This window comes from Canis lupus, chromosome 34 (assembly GCF_003254725.2).
Source record: "Canis lupus dingo isolate Sandy chromosome 34, ASM325472v2, whole genome shotgun sequence".
Taxonomy (NCBI): domain Eukaryota; kingdom Metazoa; phylum Chordata; class Mammalia; order Carnivora; family Canidae; genus Canis; species Canis lupus.
This window is the reverse complement of record NC_064276.1, coordinates 22,062,979-22,084,136: the sequence shown is the minus strand read 5'-3', so window position 1 is coordinate 22,084,136 and position 21,158 is coordinate 22,062,979. Positions and strand designations below refer to the sequence as shown.

Here is a 21,158-nt window from a genome sequence, read left to right as displayed (position 1 = left end):
CACCGCTCATTTGAATATCAGTTTTATGTGTGTTTCACATTTCAATTGTTAAGTATTCTTTACACGTAATCTTTTATTCAGGAATGCTTCTCCTTTATTATGGTTTATTATCTTGTAGTTGTGTAAGGATATGTGTCCTGTCTCTACCCCCCGCCACCAATCATCTCTACATCTGCCTCTACCAATGGCCACTAAACAGCTTTGGCGAATGTCTTATGTCTGATTTCGGAAAACTGACAGATTCCCACAGAATAACATTTAATGATTTGCTCGAGGTCACCATAGCATCTTCATTGCTGGGAAAGAATAGACATCTCCTAACTCAGGCTCTTAATACTTAATACAACTATCACCATTACCCCTATTTCCAGTAAAGAAAAGTGATTTAAAAAAATGTCATGGTTCCTGAAGCTCAATCAAAGATCATATATTACAAAAATATGGTAAGTCTTCTTGAGAATTTGATGCATTTCCAATTTATTATGAGAAGAAAAATTTTAAAAATATTCCCACACAAGGGTCTTGTATCTCAAACTTATTAAAACATAGTAATTGCGCAATAACATTTGATTTAGAAAGGAGACAAGAAATACAACCAATAAAATGTGTTATAACGCTGTAAATTCTTGTGTGGTTCAAAACTGTTCTAAATTAAAAGTGAAAGTGGCTTTTAAAATACAGAATATATTTAGAAAGCCAGAATATTTGGATTTTTGAGATAGAACAACACTAAAAATAGGAGAAAAATACAAATGGCTTCTCAATGCCATTTATTATCAACTATGCTTGTTGAGGCCCTAAAGAAGATCACTTTATCACTCATTTTGTTTGCTCTTTGTGTCTTGTGTCGAAAAATAATTTGATTCAGATTTTGGGTCTTGTTGGGTGTATTTTCTACCTCTTCCTTTTGCGTGTCATTTGGAATTAGGAGGAATGTGTGTTAGAAGGTAAAGAGGAATGCCAATGGCCAGCTAACTAAGAGAAACAGTTGAAGGTTGTTTGTCGTTTTTGTAAGAAATAAAACAGCTATCTATTGGCTATTTATATAGCTGTTTATTTCTAACATGCTAAACAAATAAACAGAACTCATTTTTCTCCTCCCATCCTCCAGCTGCAATTAAGAACCAATAGACTGGGGATGTCTGGGTGGCTCAGTGATTGAGCGTCTGACTTCGGCTCAGGTTGTAATTCTGGAGTCCGGGAATTGAGTCCCACATTGGGCCATTGGGCTTCCTGCGTGGTGCCTGCTTCTCCCTCTGCCTGTGTCTCTGCATCTCTCTCTCTGTGTCTCTCATAAATAAATAAATAAAATCTTTAAAAAAAATAAGAACCAATAGACTGTAGGGATTCTGTTAGCTGTGCTATGTTGGGTTGAGTTTGCCAGGTTGCGCAAGAACTGGCCCATTTGCCTACACACCAGAAAATGCACACGCCCTTTCTGTTGTGCTCTGGGGTCTCTCTTCAAGTCATTAAGAGATGAGCCAAACTCTGCCTAACAGAGAACCTTTGAAAGGAGGCAGTTGTGTTAAATTAAAATGTAAAGTCATGAAGTCAGACAGTTGTATCGTCATTCTCAAGAAAGCCTGCTCTACACAGACATGAATAAAATCTTCTCTTTTTGGAGAAGACTATTTCTATCTTCATTGTGAAAATCAAAGTTGGGAAAAAATGTAGGAAGTGTTTGTTTTCTGGAACATTAGCGACTGTCATTTCCTCAGCTCATGCTTGGATAGGAGAGAGCCCAGAGCTAACGGAAGCAAGATGACCCCTACACTTGAGAATCCTCGCCTGTTTAGAAATGACAAGAATGGTGATAGAGAAAGGGAAACAGAGAAAGAGACAAAATGTGTATCTAAATGCTTTAGCTTTCCTCCTCCTCCTATTTTACCAGTCCCTACAGTATTAGGATTTCCAATGTTCGGGTGATGGACTATTTGGTAACTGAGTAGAATAGGTTCCTGATCGATAGATGTAAAAAAATTATATATATTGTTTTTATTTCCCCTTTAGGAAAAGTTCTTGAAAATGTTAACAAGGAGAAAGAGCTCCTCATATGCACGGCTGTCCTTTCTCTCAACTGCTCCTTAGCATAACTGGGATCTGAACTTCCAACCCTGATCCAGGACATGTACCCAAAGTATCCAAAGGGAGGCCCCAGAGGTCTTAAATGGGAAAGGCGTTTGTTCACATGGGCACGGGTGGGCTGACATGGCCTGTGTCACTTTTCAGGAGATGTAGAAAAAGGGTAAGAAAAAAAAAAAAAAAAAAAAAAAAAAAAAAAAAAAAAAAAAAAAAAGAAAAAGGGTAAGAAGTGGAAAGTGCAGTCTGGAGAAAAGACTAGAGGACACAAGGTTTGGAATCCACTGTTCATTACTCTAGGGATCACTGACCAGGAGGCCTTTGGCAAGTCATTTCCTTCCTTTGTGAGAAGTTCCTGCTCATGAAGTGAAGATGATAACGAGGTGGCCCTCACAGTGTGGTGAGGTGGGGCATGCCCTGTCTAACTGTGGCTCCCACCTTGAAGTCTGGACCCTCCAGCAGACTGGAGCGACCCACCTCCCTCACTGTTGCCTTCCAGATCACTACATGCAGGTGCTGGTTTGTCAGCACGAGTGCGTGAGGGAACTTGCCACTCGCCCCGGCCGCCTGTCTCCAATCGAGAACTTTCTTCCCCTGCATTATGACTACCTACAGTTCGCCTACTATCGAGGTAAGGTGTGGATCATTCCAGAAGACCTTTTGAAGGAGAGCTGTTGTTCATCATTACAGACATCAAATTGTCCTCTGCATTTCCCAGTTTACCATTGAGGCAATGAGGATTTACCTGTTGTTGTTTTTTTCTCTCTCATCTCACATCATGGCAAACTCAGGATAAGGAGAACAGGTGAAGCCACAAGTGGGAAAATGCTGTGATAATGTCCTGACAATTACACTAGACTGACATTTTTCAGGATTTTTACATTTAATTTTTCAACTTAATTTTAATAGATGATATATTCACAAATTCAAAGACCAAATGTCATAAAAGCCTCCCTTTCTTACTTTTTTCTGCAACCCAGTTTCATGCCCTATAACTAGTTTTCGATTTGTCTCTTCAACACACACACACACACACACACACACACACACACACCCCTACACAAAACCCAACTTATTTCCCCCTTTTATACATAGAAGATAATGTATTATTTACACTGTTCTTTACACTGCTTTCTTCATGTAATAGTATATATCAGTAGGGAGGAGTCATCTGGGTGGCACAGTTGGTTAAGCATCAATCTCTTGATTTTGGCTCAGGTCATGCTCTCAGGGTCATGGAATAGAGCCCCACATTGGGGTTCTGTACTGGGTGTGGAGCCTGCTTAATATTCTCTCTCTCCCTCTGCCCCCAACCTCCAGTCTCCCTTTCTCTCATAATAATAATAATAATAATAATAATAATAATAATAATATATCAGGGGATACCTGGCTTAGTCAGTAAAGCATGTGACTCTTGATCTTGGGGTTGTAGGTTTGAGCCCCATGTTGGATGTAAAGATTATTTAAAAATAAAATCATGAAAAGCATTTCCTTAGTAGGTTGGACCTATGAAATTACCATTTGCTTAGTTCAAAAAAGGTCAAATTTTGGCAATTTTATATGGTTTAACCTAATTTTATCGGTACATGGAGATCTTCCTCATTAATTTTTCTTTACATCCACATATACAATCCACATATACTGTACTAGAATTTATTTTATGTGTCTCCTTACTCATGGACATTGTGCTGTTAGTAATTTTTTTAAAGCAATGAATAGAATTGGGATCACTGAAATTGGTTTTAGAAAACACGATGTCAAACTCAGCCCCAAAACAGAATTAGCTCCCCAGATTCTGCTCTGCTTATTTGTATTCAATAATATAAGTTGTCAACAACATCTTCAGGTAGAAACTTTTAATAATTGATACAAAACACATCTAAGTGCCAAAGCAGACCAAAATTAGTACCTTTTAAATACTGAAATCATGTAATCATGTCCTTCCTTTTGTCTGTGGCTATTTTTTTGAAGTATATTTTTTATTTTTTAAGATGTTTTATTTTATTTATTAATGAGAGAGAGAGGCAGAGACATAGGATTGAAGTATAATTAACACAGAGTGTTATATTAGTTTCATGTGTACAATATAATGAATCAACAATCCTGTACATTACTCAGGGCTCATCATGATAAGTATAGTCACCATCTGTCACCAAAGTTATTACAATCTTATTGTCTGCATTCCCTATGCTGTTATTTCAGCTCTGTGATTTACTTATTTTATAACTGGAAGTTTGCACTTCTTAATCCCCTATATTTCCCCCATCCCCTCAGCCACCTCCCTCCCCTGTGGCAACCATCAGTTTGTTCTCCATATTTGAGAATCTGGTTTTATCTGTGACTATTTCTGTGTCGACTGTTTGGCTTCACCTTATCTTCCCTCTCACTTGTGTTTAATGCTGACCTCACCTAGAACATGTTGAAGTATTTCTTGAAAATCCTCTGGCTCGACCTAGCCTAACTCTAATGCTACAACTCCTTGGTCTTTCAGTTGGTGAATATGTGAAAGCCTTGGAGTGTGCCAAGGCCTATCTTCTCCTCCATCCAGATGATGAGGATGTCCTAGACAATGTGGATTACTACGAGGGTCTGCTGGATGACAGCAGTGACCCAGCATCCATTGAGGCCCGAGAGGTGAGACCAACATCCTGAGAAGAAACTGCATTCTGCTAGATGCTCTAGGCAGAACTGGTAAAAGTGTAGCACTGCTCTTACAGATATCTAGCAGTTTATTTTTTTTTTAATTTTTATTTATGATAGTCACACACACAGAGAGAGAGAGAGAGAGAGAGGCAGAGACACAGGCAGAGGGAGAAGCAGGCTCCATGCACCGGGAGCCCGATGTGGGATTCGATCCCGGGTCTCCAGGATCGCACCCTGGGCCAAAGGCAGGCGCTAAACCACTGCGCCACCCAGGGATCCCTAGCAGTTTAGTCAAGGTTCTAGAATGCTATTCTTTTGTACTTTAATTATTAATGCCAGAAGCATATTTTTCTCATACATGATAGCTTGTGAAAGTCTGTTGAGATGGAGACTTTTTTTGCAGCTGTGAATATTTTCTTAGCTCATTTGTCACTGTCTATTGAAAAATATTTCCACTTGAGCATTTATCATATTTCTTAACTGTTATTTAAATATAAACTTTTCATTCATTTTTTTTTCCTCTAGGATTTGGCAATGTTCGTGAAGCGTCATAAATTGGAATCAGAACTAATAAAATCAGCTGCAGAGGGTCTGGGATTTTCATACACTGAACCGGTAAGAGCAAAGAGGGAAGAGGAAATGTTTGGTTCTTTTTTTTAAAGATTTTACTTATTTATTCATGAGAGACACAGACCAAGAAGCGCAGAGACTTATGCAGAAGGAGAAGCAGGCTCCCCCTGCAGGGAGCCTGATGAGGGACTTGATCCCAGGATCCCGGGATCACAAACTGATTCGAAGGCAGACGCTCAACCACTGAGCCACTGAGGTGCCCCAAGAAATATTTTTTAAAAGCACACTCAATGGACTACTGATTTATGATTTTATTTCCCAACTTGATTTACTGAAGATTCTAATCTGCTTTGTATTAACAAAACCTGGGGAGGTGGGAGGTGGGTGTTTACTCAGAATATGTGATAAATATTAAAAGACTTTAATAGATCTCCATATCGCTGAGATCCAAAGTCAAGAGCAAATATATGTGGGGGGAAGAGAAGTGTTTTGTACCTGATGCATTTGCCTCAGGACTGTTTTATGCCTCAGATTCTGGATGTGACATTTTGTATTTCACTTACACATTTTAAACATTAAAAAGACTTCATAAAGAACAGAGCCCACCTCAATTGTACTCTTCATCATGCTGACTCCACTTGTCTGTGTTGACTTTTGGTCTTCATATGAAGACACACCTTTTGCCCAGCTACTACTATGGTATGGATAGATTTCTATTCTGATTTTAGTTAAGGTGTCATAAGCCATTTCTACATTTTTACAGCTTTTAGAATGATTTTTAGCTACATGTATAGAACACGCAATAAATAAACTCTTTTCCTAACACTGAATTTTTTGTTTTTGATTTTTTTCCTACCGTATTTAATGCATGAAGCATTTTCCTCTGTATTGAACTGTGCCCTTTGAATAAATTCCCAGGAATGGGATTATTCTGGCATCAAAGGATATGAGAAGTTTTAAAGTTCTTGAAATTGCTTTTCTAAGAGTTTTTTGATACCTTCAGTAGTTCTAGCAAAGCATTAGAAGTACCAGCTTACTATAAATATCTCAGCAGTGAGAGATAACGTTTAAAAATCACTTGTATTTCTTATCTACAAAATGGTATGTTATTGTTGTTTTAATTTGTACTCCTTTGACAGCCAAAACAAACTTTCCACATATTGTTATTACTTTTCCTATGATTTGAATTATCTGGACATGCCCTTTTTTCATTTACCTGTTGATTAGCTATATAAGTTCTTTATATAATGTCCCTGTCATAATGTTTATAAAAAGCACTATTTGTAATACATCCTATTTGTAACATTTTTTCATCTCTGTTTTAGTTATGTCATATTTTTATTGGCACATTTTAAAAATTAGGGTAATTTTAAGTATACTAATTCTAAATAACATTTCTAGTATGCTTATATCCAGCTCCCACTTCTTATTTTTTTAAATTGCATCTTCCCAAGAGACTTCAGAAAAAGTCACTTTATGATTCTGCACAGATGATTAATGAAGCTGAATTTTTTCCTTTGTTTGCTTTTTTCTCAAGACATAAGGGAGTTGGACTGAATGATCTTTTAAGTGTCTTCCTGACACCAAATTCCAAATCACTTCTTGAACAAAAATTAGAAACTCTTAAGCTAATTCCAGGCTATTTTTAAAAACCCATTTGTACATCATTTGTCTTTGCCAAAATTGCATTGACTTTAGCTTTTCTATATATTAATTTAAAAAATATTGTATCTTTATGCAGCATGCAAGTGTCCTAACGTTTTAGGTTTTTTGAGTATTTGAAATGTATATTTTCTTTCTGTAAGTTATGTTTTAGTGACAAAGCTACTGAGTAGTTTTTTTTTTTTAATTCAAAACAGAATTATTGGATCCGATATGGAGGACGACATGACGAGAATCGGTGAGTTCTTCATTCAGAATACAATCTGTTTACTTTTAATGACTTTAAAAGTCATTGGGACTTTTAAAGTCAAAATGACTTTTGTAGACTTAAGAGTCATACCCATCATAAGGACCTTAACTCTATGAAATAGGCAAAAAATATAATTAAATGAGTTCCACACTGGGAATTAGGAGCTCTACCTTCTAGCCCCAGCTCTTCCCATACTTCTGTGTGATTTTGAGTAGTTTGTCTTCCTTTCTAATCTTACGTTTTTCCTCCAAGTAAGGAGTTGGATCAGGTAATCTCTGAAGGCTACACATTCTGTGATTCTAAATCAGAGAAAATTGGATGCTGTTGAATTTATTAATAAAATAGAGCTTAAATTTTTCTGGTTCGTGCTGAATTCCCTTACTGCATTTGAAAGCAGGAAGCTCAGAAAGTTTCACTGCAAGCTAAAATATTAGGTGTCATTAACTCAATCAGAAATGAATAGACCCCATTTAACAGAAAAACTATAAAAGTAAAAAATCAATTTACACGTTAATAAGCAGTTCGAGGAATCATAGAATGTTGGAGTTACAGGTTTGAGCTGACATGGTCTAGCCTATTCATTTTCAAATTCAGAAATGGAGATTCTGACAAGGCAAAGGACTCTTTTAGAGTGTTACCACAAGGGACTGGTGGATCAGGATTTTCTTATTCAAAATCTTACAGTCTTTCACTAGACATCAAGGCCTCAACCCTGGGTGGCCTAAAATTATTACAGGGGATCCAAGAGTGGACGTGCACATTTGGATTTGTTCAATCTGTGTATACTGAAGGGATATCATGCTGTGATTTGTATATTTGCCAAGTTTGAAACTTGAATATTCTTTCTTGGAATGGTAGAGAACCATGCATGAGGTCATGGTTTATTTCAGTTAAGCCATAGTTCAGTGATGCCATCTACGCTCAAGACAAAAATATAACATTCTGAGCCTTGTAAAGAGGTACATGATATTTTTTTTTCAGTTCTTTTGAGGCTTAATGCCTAATCTCAAGGGGGTGAAATTATGGATACAATTAACTATAAAAAAAAAGATGCTAAGAATATTTAGAGAAGTGAAATAGAGCACACACTTTGAGGAATTAGAGAGCTTCATGGAGGCAGTGACAGGCAGTTAATTTGATCTCGAAACATAGGTGGGCTTGTGTAAAACAAAAACTTACAATATGAAGTCATAGACTGACTACCTGACTAAGTTGCCCTTTCCTCTGTCTCTGAACATCTTTATTCAGTGGGAAATTTAACTGTTTTTAATGAGCAGGGTCCCTTCAGGAGTGAACGTGGAGGGGCCAGAAGTTCATGGATTGTCAGTGGGGAAAAAGTCATCACCCAAGATAGATCGAGACTTAAGAGAGGGTAAGTATCTGTGCAGTTCTACTTATAGGAAGGAAAGGAGGAGGCGCGACTTAGCTAGTTATTATTTCAGTGAAAGAAGATCCCATTTTCTCTGGAAAATACAGAATCTGACTAGGCTGCTACATTTTATAACATTCTGAAAGCAAGGCTTAAGAACCATGTCTCAGATTTGTATATCATTGCCTTTGGTTTCCATCCAAAGTGCTTCCGAATTCACACCCTCATCTGCATCCCGTAGGAATCCTGTGAACTAGGCAGGGACCAGATGATCACTGCCACCCTCAGTTGAGTACTGGAGGCTTGGAGAGGTCACGGGGGTTTCTGTCAAGCCATGAGGGTGTGCTACGTAGTGTGGAATAAACTGTGCAGCAGAGGACTTAAAGAGACCGGTTATATGGATAGTAGATGAGTTAATCCAAGGTGCTTGAGGCATGTATTTCTAAGCAGGACTTTGAGGGATAAATAGAATTTAGTTGAATTGGCAAAGGTGTGGAGGGAGCTATTTTAGTGGATAAAACAATGGAACAAAGGCACAGAGGTGGAGAGAGCCCAACATTATATACTTATGTCAGATCAGAATTCATGGAAATGTATGTAGAGTATTGTCAAAAGTAGGTTTTAAATAGAGCTAAACATTGTTATAATAAATTATTAGCTGTAGTGGTTTAACTCAGTAGTAGTCCTTAATAACTATGACGATATCTGTATATTTTATAATTTCTCAGGCAAATTTAGACACAATTCATATGAATACTGGAAGCATCTCATGTGAGACATGAGATAACCTCAGTTCACGGGCAAGAAAACTGAGGCTCCCAGAGATATAATGACCTGGCCTGTATCTCACAGCTCATAATGGGTTGAGTAGGCATTTGAACCCAGGATGTTGAATCCAAATCCCATTTTCTTTTACTCACCTGGAGATGGAACATAGAAGATTCTAGATATCCAAAATGTACCTTTTATTGATTAAATAACTGCAAGATAAGAAGGTTTTAAAAACCTGTGTTGAGAAGAAGTACAGTATTCCTTTCCCCCAACAAGAGAGTGTGTCAGCACATTCCTCTAGCTGATTTGAAAACTTCTGGCTCTCTACAGCTCTCACATTTCCCAGCCCTTTCCTTCCGTAGCTTCCAAGTCCGTTTGAGGCAGTAAACAGGATAAAATGCTCATCTAATCTGACCTGGACCTCGGTTTGTAGCCACAAAGCCCAAGCTGTTTTACAAATGCCAGAGAATTTCATGGTCAGCCAGAGTTCTTGTTGCTTTTTAAGCTGAGAAATCACCCAGGAAGTATGTGCCAGTAAGCCAGCACTTTGCTGTAAGGGTTTGGGAAACTCCAGGATAGTTGCCAAGCTTCAAAGCTACCCCCCCCCCCCCACACACACACACACACTGGCTACCCAAGACTCTGAGATACAGCAGCTGGCTAGGAAGGCTAATACAGAGAATAGAACAGGAGACTATGTAGGATGGGGAGAGACCGTGGTTGGCTGGGCTACCAAAATCTATCTTTTCTTTCTATAGAATTTGCTTAGTTGATTGGGCTACTGCATCTTAGGATGTTCTCTGGGAAACCGCTAGATAGCCTTCTGTGTAGTCACTAGAGATCTAAATAGTTTCTAAATTAAGAACAGTGGTAGACAGAGGCAAAGTTCCCAACCAGAAAACACTTTTATATCTTAGTCTGGCTGAAAGCAGATGTTGAGGAGGTAAGAAAGGATGCATGCTTCACGGAGTAGAATGTATCTCAGCTTTTCTCCTCTCTCACAAAAGGGCTGTCATCTACTCTGTAGATGTATTTAGTGGTATTCGTACTGGATGGCTCAGAAGCTCTGTGGGAGTGACCCAGGACTGCATCCCAGAGTGACTCCAGTTCATGGGATATGCATATCATCAAGCTAAAAACATCCATCAGTTATCCATTCTCCTTTCCCCCACTAGTTTCCAAAGGTCCTGTTCCATAATCATCCCCGTCAGTATAGTAGAAATAACATTGACCTTGGAATCAGGAATGCTAGTTTCCAGGATTCGTTAGTCTGATGTGCTGTGGTGTGATGGATCACTGGACCCTTGATGTCTCTGGGCTCTGTGATCCTCAGCTGTAAAAGAAGGATAGCAATTTTTTGCAGAGGATCAGTGTGAAAAGTCTTTTGTAGCCGGGAAAGGGCTGTGCTCACATTAGGGCTTGTTACTTAGCACATCCCTGTTATGACTTGTATGACGTCGTAATATTTATGGTGAAACGCTCCTTCTTGCCATGTGAACCACAGGCGGTGAGCACAGAGCAGTATTTTCCTAGACGATCCCTCTTTATTGCAACTGGAGAGTCAGAGCCAGGCACATACTTTATGAATGAGAGAAGAATTAAGTTGTTTAACTAAATCTCCTTGAGCTGTGGTTAAGAGTTGGCTAAAGCCATCACATCAGGCCCCAGGAACCGCAACTTATTGGACTACATTTTTATTTTTATTTTAATGTTTTCCTCTGTCTGGTGTGCTACTAGTCATTTGCAGGCTGGTCGACGTGCATATTTGAACGACAAGATTTGTTTTTCCTTTTTTTCTTTTTTTCCTTTTGGTTAGTGGGTGGGTAGTTGGTTGTTTTTGGTGAAATGCATGTGTGGGAAACCTCTGTATAAAACTCTTATTCTCGGGGGTGGTTGTGTTAACTACATGAAAGGCAAGTTTCTAGGACAGATTCTGTCTGACTCCGTTAGTGTTAGTTAACATTATTAGGTAAGACTGTGTTGCACTCCATCCCTTCACCTGATCTTTGTGTATTCCATGTGGCATGACTGGGGGAGTTGTCAATATCCCTGGAGCCCTTTTTAAAGTAAACTCCTTTATGCTTATTAAGAAGCCTCAGCCAGAACTCAGCAGGATATATACCAGGTATATTTTACTATAATACTAAGTAATCAGCATAGTAATAGCAAATACTTATATAAAACTTAAGAATGGTAGGGATTTTTCTAAACGTTTTGGTTGTAGTAACTGTTAAAGTCATCTTTTGAAAATAAGGTAATTATATTTAAAGTTAATGTACTCTCCAGATAGAAAAGGAAGAAATATGACATAGTACAAGCCAACCTGGTTCATTAAACCCATGGTCTGTCATCCATTTCTGTTTGAGTTTTATATTAGAAAATGCTTTTCAGTGAACCTACAAGTATCTTGTCTTTCTTCTGGAAGGAACTTCTCTTTTAAATTTCTAAGTGGGAATGGAATATGCAGTTTACTTTTCCAAATATTTGAGAAAGTGCCTCAATTTGGCTATGGATCTTAATCAGCTATATGGATTCGAGCACCCTTTCCAAATAACCTGTGTTTTACATTAAGTCCTGTTGGGGAGAGGGTCGTCTACTAGGTTTTTATCCTCAACCACAAAAAAAAAAAAAAAAAAAAAAAAGGCACCAATGTAGTGGCTCACAATAACATACATTTACTATCCCACAGTTTCTGGGGGTCAGGAATTTGGGGGGTAACTTGGCATGGTCCCTTGCTTCAGGGTCTGTGACAGACTTCCATCTACCTTCTCCCAAGTTCAGATGAGAGAATTCGGTTCCTAGAGTCTTAGTGGACAGTGGTCCTCAACTCCTAGTTGATTGCTGGCTGGAGGACGCCTCATTCCCTGCCGTGTGCGTCTGTCTAATGCAGCTACATGCTTCATCCAACTGCAAGCTGAGAAGGCAATAGACTGAGTCTACTAGCAAGACGGAAGTTGCAACTATGTAATCTAATCACGGAAGTGATATCCCATCACTTAGGCATATTCTGTTGATAGAAGCAAGTTCCAGTCCCCACCTGCACTTGAGGAAAGCAAATTATGCAAGCCCATGAATCCTAGGAGGCAGTGATGATTAGGGGGGCATCTTAGAATCTCTCTGCCATAGGAAGGAAGGAAGGAAGGAAGGAAGGATAGTTCTTGTGCTCAATTAAAGGTAAGAACTGCTTCATATTGTATTGATACTCCAGAGAGTCATGATGCCTATTTATATATTTAAAGTTCTAAGAAGTCCTCTTAAATTTTGTGTAACCTAATACTTCCCAAACACTTTGATCAAGAAACTCTTTTTTCATCAAAAACTTTTCTGTGGAACAAAGGCTGAGAAACATTGAATTATGTATGTGTGTGTGTATTTTCTTTTTCTATTCATCCAAAAGATTGATACTCAACTACAACATGTGGTTATATTCATGAAATCTAAGAAATTCTGTGTTTATGGATTTTGATAACAACCTAAAAAAAAGTTAATGGGGCAACTAGTAGGTCATCTAAATAACAACTAAATAGCCAAGTCCAGCTGTGAGATTTCACACTGCAGTGGGTGCAGCTACTACATCACACTGGCACCAGTTAGTGATACTTCAGTGGTTGAAGACTAACAAGAAATGAAGTCGAATAAACTTATAAATAATGCATCAGGACCAGATAAAGGCCCAAAGTCAGTCATGGTATATTACAATTTCATAGTAATTTCAGTAGAGAAAAGTTGCAGTGCAATGAGTCATTACACACCAAAAATACTACAAAGAATGCTGGCTCAAAAGAATCTGGGCCAGATCAGTTAGTAGAATATTCATGTGGAATGAGGCTTTTTGGTTTCTAGAAAATAGCATTAACCATTTCATTAATATTGCTATCTTGAATTTACTTGGTTTCACAGTCTTGCTTTTATTTAATCTTGTAACTTGTAACTTGCTTTTGGTGTTAAGTTATATGAAACTCTGCAGATAAATAAGTACAGTGTTCGTGGTTTTGTAATTACAAGTATAGAAGTAAAATTGTAATAAATAGTGTGTCAGCACTGCCGCTCCTTTGGGAACTTTTCCCTTCTCAGATAACCATGTGTTACTAAAGATTGGGAAACACTGTCTGTCTTTCTGAATATTCCACTAATTGTGAGCTGTTGTGACTCTTTCATCCTAACTAGATGAATAAACTTGGTGCTACTTTTTAGTTTTACAAATTTGTTTTAAAGAAATAGAGGGAACATTGATTTCAATTGGTTTCTTCCTTCTTCAACTGATGTGTTTTTTAGACAGTGTGTTGGTGACCCTTGCTTGACAGGGGCAAGAAGGGAGAAGCCGAGCCCTCCCCATGCCTCCCTCCAGGGTGAACTGTTGTTCGAGAGGTTCGTGTCCAGTGTCTTAGGAGTATTATAAAGAGCAGAAAGTCTTTTTCCTTTCAGTTCAGTGTTTTACTTCAAGCTGATTCCACTGTGTTACATCTGAAGATTTCCTTGTCAGCAGAGGCTTTGCCCTCAGTCCTGCCCTCTGTGAGGAGAGAGCCTTGTCAGGTCTAGATTTTGTAATTTAACACCTAAAGCATGACCCCAGAGCATCTCCTTCTCGAAAGCCTATACGGGCTATTTCATTAAGTTGTGGGCTCTATCCAGGGAGAGAGCAGATATCTATAGGAAACCTTCCTGTGTGAAAAAAAATGATATACAGATTTGCCTAGAGAACAGAGAAAAATAAATATTCCCCAATTAAGACCATCTAAAGTCAGTTTGGTGGGAAGAAGACTGGGAAGGAGTTGGTGGCTTGGGGTGACCATCCTGATGGTACATTTACCAGCTGAGCTTTCTAGTGATGGTATTTCTCTACCTACCAGTAAGACTGGGGTATGTGGGTCGTGTGTGGGTGCACAAACACGTGATCACATAATGTGATGTTGTAACAGAGTTAGGAGCCAAGAGTTGTGGAGAAGAGTGTGTGCAGTTGCCAAGAGAATTCTAGAAATTATCAGAGCAGTGTCCTGGGAGATTCCCAGTCTGCTTTGCAAGATCATCACTGGAATCAAATGAAAAGAGAGTTCCTATCAAACCCCAAATCCTATGCAAATGTGATACCATTATTGTGATGTTACGGAGAAACCTGGTGGTCAGACGTCTGTTTTCTGAATCCATATTGTACTTAGCAAGCTTCCAATTTGTCTTTGCATTCTTAAGTATTCATGAGCAAACTGATTCTCATGCATTTCACATTGAAGACTGTTGAGTGTTCTGTGGTCCACCCCCCCTTGGGAATAGAAGCAACAGAGAAGACCATGTGTTCTGTCCCTTTAGGTGGCCCTCTACTCTATGAGAACATCACATTTGTCTATAACTCGGAGCAGCTGAACGGGACTCAGCGGGTTCTCCTGGATAACGTCCTGTCAGAAGAACAGTGCCGGGAGCTCCACAGCGTGGCCAGTGTGAGGACGGAAGCGGGAGGGGATCCTGAGTACTGGCCTGGTGTGAGCTCTGGAGCTCTGGTCCTGGTCTCGCTTGGAGTCAGAGAAACAGGCCTGAAATGTCACTTTCTTTAGGACCAGGACATCAATGTGGAGGCATTTTCATAGCCTGGTTTGGGAAGACTTTTTGTCTAGATCTGGACACAGCTAGTGGATCCAGAATAGTTAGTGGCTTAAGAGCATTCAGCATGTGCCCTGCCTACTGTATAAAGTCACTGGGAGAATCTCTTTATCTTAATCAGTAATTAACCAATATATTAATTATATCCTATTTCTACAAAAAGTAGTATTTTATATAAAAATGTAGAGTGAAGGTTAAATAAAGATCTCTCTTTGATCAGAAGAATTAATGGTACCAGGATCCTGGTACAAAATAGGGATGGTTCTGACTATGGACTTTGGTCCTTAGCTTCCTGGCAGTCCAGGCAAGAGGGGAGCCCTGATGAAGTCATAGTGGTCATTAATAAAGCATCTTCTTGTATTTTGCTTCCAGGGAATCATGCTTGTTGGTGATGGATATAGAGGAAAGACTTCACCCCATACACCCAATGAAAAGTTTGAAGGTGCAACTGTCCTGAAAGCACTCAAAGTAAAGTCGTAGCTTCTTTTGGGTTTGGGTTCCTAAGCATCAACCCAAGACCTTCTGTGAATGGCAGATACAGGAAAGAGGAGAGATGAAAATGTAGACCCCTCAGGGTAGATGAAAGGAGCAAGTCTGAAATGATATCTGCATTGTTTTAAATCATTCCTTGATTCCTTCACTAGGCACCAACTTATCAGACTTTACATCTCCTAAATTCCAATTTGACAAATAATACCCACTCCAGCCCTGTCCTCAAGGAGCTCCTGGTGCAATGGTGAAAGTATCCCAAAACACATGGCTCTTCCGTACCACACCAAGTGCTGTTTGGAGGAAGAGAAAGTTATTTGAGAGGAGAGAAGAGGGAGAGATTAGCTTTCAGGGTTCCCTCTGTGATTAGGAAGGATGAATTTCGGTGGCTCCTTTTCCTAACCAGAATCCACGAGCATGTAACAGTGTTCCCACTGGCCAGGGTAGACAGGGCCATCCTTATATTGCTGGACTGAGCCCTACTGTCTGTTTTTCTCAAGCCTTCTGACCAACCCAGTGCTGTCTCACATTCCTCTTTGTCTTCAGTTTGGTTATGAAGGCCGAGTCCCACTGAAGAGTGCCCGTCTGTTTTATGACATCAGCGAGAAGGCTCGAAAGATTGTAGAATCCTATTTCATGCTGAACTCAACCCTGTATTTTTCCTATACACACATGGTCTGCCGCACCGCCCTGTCTGGTAAGATTCCAGAGTTTGAACTTGCTCCCTCCTACACCCACAGTGAAAGTAGAAAGAAAACAATGCAAAACAGTTCTGATACATTTTAGACTAATGGGTTAGCCAAGTACTCAGTCCCCCCAAACAGAAGAACCTTGTATGGATTTCTTCCTTCCCTGTCTTTCTCCTTTTCGGCCTCCTCTTGTTCCAGAAGCCCATTGCTCTGCCTGTCTTCCTTTCAGATCCATTTCTCCTACTTGCTGTAAGTCACACAGAGAAATGCTTCCCTGTTTTGGGCTTTCCTTTGCAGGGAACCAGGAACCTGGAAATTACAGTCCCCATCATGCCCAAAAGCATTAAGTGGATGCATAGAAAATGAAGGGATTGTTGAAAGAAATCTTAAAAAGGCAGAGACCTGGGATGCCTGGGTGGCTCAGTGGTTGAGCATCTGCCTTTGGCTCAGGACCTGATCCCCAGGGTCCAGGATCGAGTCCCACATCGGGCTCCCTGCAGGGAGACTGCTTCACCCTCTGCCTGTCTCTCTCTCTCTCTCTCTCTCTCTCTGTCTTTTATATTTTTATATTTTTTTAAAAAGGGCAGAGACCCTTGCTCCAGGCCTTTATGATTGATTTTTTTCCCTAGATCTTCTCTTCCACACCCTGTTGAGTAGGAGGGGAAGGAGAAGTTCTTGAGAGTAGAGTTTGGCACGTGAGGTTTCAGCTGAATCAGTTCTTTCTTTTTACATTTTCATTTCGCCCCTCTCCTTGGACTGCCCCAGGTGAATGCATGGAATTTCTATTATGTGTATTTATATCAAGAAACTTTTATGGCAGAACAGACAGATGGGATTTGCCCTTGATTTTACAAGTATCTCACCAAAGCAGGACCGGTCTCCTGACTGCTTAGTCAGTTCTTTCTTTCATCTACGTGGGTCTGCCTTGCGTCTCAGATTTGCATAGGGTACCCATGATGGGCAAAGACAGTGTGGCATCAGCTTTGCTGTTGGACGCTCCTGCTGTCCTGTCATTCTCACCTGTTCCCTTTTTCGGCAGGTCAGCAGGATAGAAGAACTGACCTCAGTCACCCCATCCATGCTGACAACTGCCTGTTGGATCCTGAGGCCAATGAGTGCTGGAAGGAGCCTCCCGCTTACACGTTCCGGGACTATAGGTACAACCAGCACCAACCTTAAAACCAAGCTTTTGCCCAATAGTTACCAAATACCTAGAAAATCGAGGAAACTAGAAAACGGATCTTTGCTTGTCGTCAGAGTAATCTCTGTGAAGCAGAGATTCTCAGATAACCTCCTGAAGCAGCTGCCACAACCAGGAAGTGACTTGATCATCTCATATTTTTTTAAAGGTTATATCTATTTATTTGATAGAGAGCATAAGTAGGGGGAGCAGCAGGCAGAAGGAGAGGGTGAAGCAGGCTCTCTGCTGAGCCTGCAGCCGAACATGGGGCTCCATCCCAAGACCCTGGGATCATGACCTGAGCCGAAGACAGACGCTTAATCAACTGAGCCCACCCAGTCACCCTGATTATCTGATATTTTTATCTTAAGAATCCAACAACATTTAGTTCATCTTAATCCACAAAAATGCCCATTTTGTTTTAATATGAAAAGTGTTTTTTTTTTTAATTTGTTTAGCCTTCACTGAAATGTATTCCTTGTGGGATGCATATCTCAGCCTGAGAACACAGGATATGCTGTCTCAATGCACATAGGGGTTTTACAATATCACTCAACTATGTCTGCCTTCTATAAATATGAAACTAGAAACTCAGGAAAAAAAATTGGATGATACTTTAGTGTCTAAAGAGAAGTCACCAGGTATATAATAGTGGTTAATTACTACAGCAGCATGCTCCAGACAAAAACATTTATTGAGCACCCCTTCTCTGTGCAAGGCAAGACCACACCTCTTGAAGCTCTCTGGCTACTTCCAGGGAAAAATACATGCTTTAGATATACAAGCATTAGAGGGAAGAAGAGAGTTATAAGTAGTGTGAGCAGGCTCAAAAGGGGTAGATTAAATCTAGTTAGGTTTTCTTGGGAAAAAGTGAAATGAAGTTTGAAATATAATTAAAATGTTAGGGCAGCCTGAGTGGCTCAGTGGTTTAGCGCCGCCTTCAGCTCAGGGCGTGATCCTGGAGACCTGGGGATCAAGTCCCACGTCTGGCTCTCTGGGTGGAGCCTGCTTCTCCCTCTGCCTGTGTCTCTGCCTCTCTCTCTCTCTCTCTCTCTCCCTCTGTGTGTGTGTGTGTGTGTGTCTCATAAATAAATAAAATATTAAAAAAAAGATTTGTTAAAATGTTAGCATAAGTGAAACGAATAAATACTTCAGGGATATGACCCAAACTACTTCTGATCTTACTCTTCAGGGTTAGGAAGGTCAGTTCTGTCAATGTCTGGTTCAGAGGAAACTTACCAGTCAGGCTGGTCAGTTTGTCACGTCTTCAGTATTCTCTGAAGATGATTTTGTAAGCTTGTGACATTACAGATGGTTTTCTCTTTTCTTATAGTGCTCTCCTGTATATGAATGATGACTTCGAAGGAGGAGAATTCATTTTCACTGAGATGGATGCCAAGACTGTGACCGTAAGTAAGCCTTTGCAGGCAAGTTTTTGTAGCATTGCTTCATCTCAATCTTGCCCTTTTCCAAGGACTCACAGACTATTGGATTCCAAATATCTGAGCTTGACAATTCAAGAGGTGCAGAGGGGCCCAGCAGATGTATACATCAAAAATGTTAGAGAAGGGCTCATCAATAAAAATCTTCCAATCTGTTTTACAAGTGGGTAATTTAAGGAATAGGTATATAAAGGATTTGCTCATGGTTACATAGGTAGTTAGTGTTAGACTTGGAACCAGAACTTAGGTCTTCTGAAGGTCTGATGGAAATACAAAAACATGTATTTCTAAGTCATCCATGCCTAGGACTAGACAAATGGATTCTACAGAATAGCTCCGAAGCAACTTGGTGTTCTGCATGCTTGGATTAAGCATTGCACTCTAGGCCTAGTTACCAGAATTACCATATATGTGTATGCGTATATATAATTGTGACTATAAGTAAACCTACACCTGAAAGATTAAAATATACACATTAGATGAGACTTTAAATACACTTTCATAGGTAAAAAAAAAATCAAGTTAATTTCAACTACCATCTTCCTAGGCAATGAGTGCCTTTGGAAAACCAGTCTACTGAGTTATCGACTATATAGCCAGCATTCTGTGGACATTAAGCCAAAGAGCGTACACCATGGTAGAAAAATATGTTTTCCAGTTGAGAGGATAATTGAATTGTAAATAGATTATGAAATACATCTTTCCTCTGTACACAATCTAAATAGTTGAGGCATGTATCTGACAAGCGTCAAGGATTTTGCATTAAACACTCTATCTCCACAACTTTTTTGTGAGTATTATGTTAACCCTCTCCTACTTTGTATCCTTTTCTTAATAGTGAAACACCCATATTATCATTCATGGGATAGTGCTGGGGTGTAAGCCCATGATATCAAATATTCTGTACTACCTGATTTATAAGGGAACCCTATGGAGATTCTTGTTAAAATCACCCAGAAACATTGGAATAATTAAGAAAAGATATTTCATACAATTTCATGCAATAATGTGTATCTAAAAGGTTATGATACTTCACACTTTGTTGTAAAAGCTTAAGTATCAACAGAGTATTTTAACGCTTCCTGATCTGGAAAATTAAATCAAGATCAATGATCCCAGTTGTTTATAATCCTGACACAAAATTACCATTTTAAAAAAAAAAAAAAGCCTCAGTGCAGAAAGCATTTGATTTCTGAGCTCTGCTAACACCAAAACAGATTTTTAAATGCCTGCGCTTCCCAGAGTTGGAAAGAAAGTCCCGACAGGTGATTGAAAAGATTCCTTTGCTTCTACTCCATCTAGTGGCCAGATTTGGAAACGCTCAGTGTTTCAAAGCAAGTGATGCCTGGGATCCGATGTAAGAATCAGTGATTCATTCATTGTTGAACGCAATTCTGCTGCTTCAAGATGTGAAAGCAGATAGTACCGCTCTTTCATTTAACTATATGAAGGTTGAATTATTTTAAAAAGTACTGAGTCTAACCACCACACCGCCACCCTCAAAAAAGCTAAATAAATAAATAAATAAATAAATAAATAAATAAATAAATAAATAAATGATTTACACAATGTTCTGATTCAAAAGCGCCACGTTGACAAATTCATTTTTCCAGACTAGTTCTACTTCAGATTAGTACATGTGATGGAGTTTTTAGGGCACTTGTAAATGATTAAAATTCCTAGGTAATCAGTCCTAAGAGCAAAAAGAGAAATGAATAGTTTTCCTTTTCAAGCTTTCCTCTCTTTGACTCTGAAGGGACAAATGAAGGCAGAGAAATGGTCCAACCTGGGGCCTTCACAAAGAAGAAAAGTCTTCCAAGTTCTTTACTTTGCAAAATTCTGGGAATTACACACAACTAAATGGTAGCTAAAAATTTACATTTATTCAAAACAAGTACAGCACAAAGGCTTCTCTGACTTTTAGTCATTGCTTAGATGAAAAGCAAAAGGGCTTTTCTTTTATGGTACTTGGAAGATACATGGATTATTTTCAACGGCATATTTGTGAAACATGAGTATTTTGGGATTTGGGTTTCTCCGTGCAAGTTTGAAAGAGATGAAATTTAATAAGTTCTATTTGCTTCATGAAACATTAAATTCAACTACGGCTGTGTTCCAAAAGTATGTTTACAATCATCTAAACTTCAGGACATAGTTTCCAGTAGAAGTAATGTCCTAAATGAAGTCTGTTCATTCCTTTACATGGCTGATGTGTGTAACAGGTTGACGTTCTTCTTTTGATAAGATTAGTCATCTAGACTTCTGTGAACCTATATATACCTATAATCGATTCCAAATGCTTTGGGGAGCTGATAGCTGCTTTTCCTAGACTTTCCCAATTTCTTCACGTGTAAAAAAAATACTTGCAATTCATCCAGTTCCATCAGAGATAAAGCATCAAATTGACCCCACACCCTGTCTT

General features: G+C 39.3%; 1 protein-coding gene across 1 annotated transcript in view; it reads left to right on the top strand.

The window, feature by feature from the left end:
- The window catches only part of P3H2 (prolyl 3-hydroxylase 2), a 150,344-nt gene that overhangs the window by 120,395 nt on the left and 8,791 nt on the right, over positions 1–21,158 (top strand). Inside the window, exons 4-13 of the mRNA XM_025425348.3 lie at positions 2,579–2,710; positions 4,571–4,713; positions 5,248–5,337; positions 7,152–7,192; positions 8,482–8,576; positions 14,649–14,776; positions 15,309–15,404; positions 15,972–16,122; positions 17,154–17,271; positions 18,628–18,703. Of these exons, the coding sequence (XP_025281133.1) occupies positions 2,579–2,710; positions 4,571–4,713; positions 5,248–5,337; positions 7,152–7,192; positions 8,482–8,576; positions 14,649–14,776; positions 15,309–15,404; positions 15,972–16,122; positions 17,154–17,271; positions 18,628–18,703 (1,070 nt within the window). The remainder of the gene's footprint in view (positions 1–2,578; positions 2,711–4,570; positions 4,714–5,247; positions 5,338–7,151; positions 7,193–8,481; positions 8,577–14,648; positions 14,777–15,308; positions 15,405–15,971; positions 16,123–17,153; positions 17,272–18,627; positions 18,704–21,158) is intronic.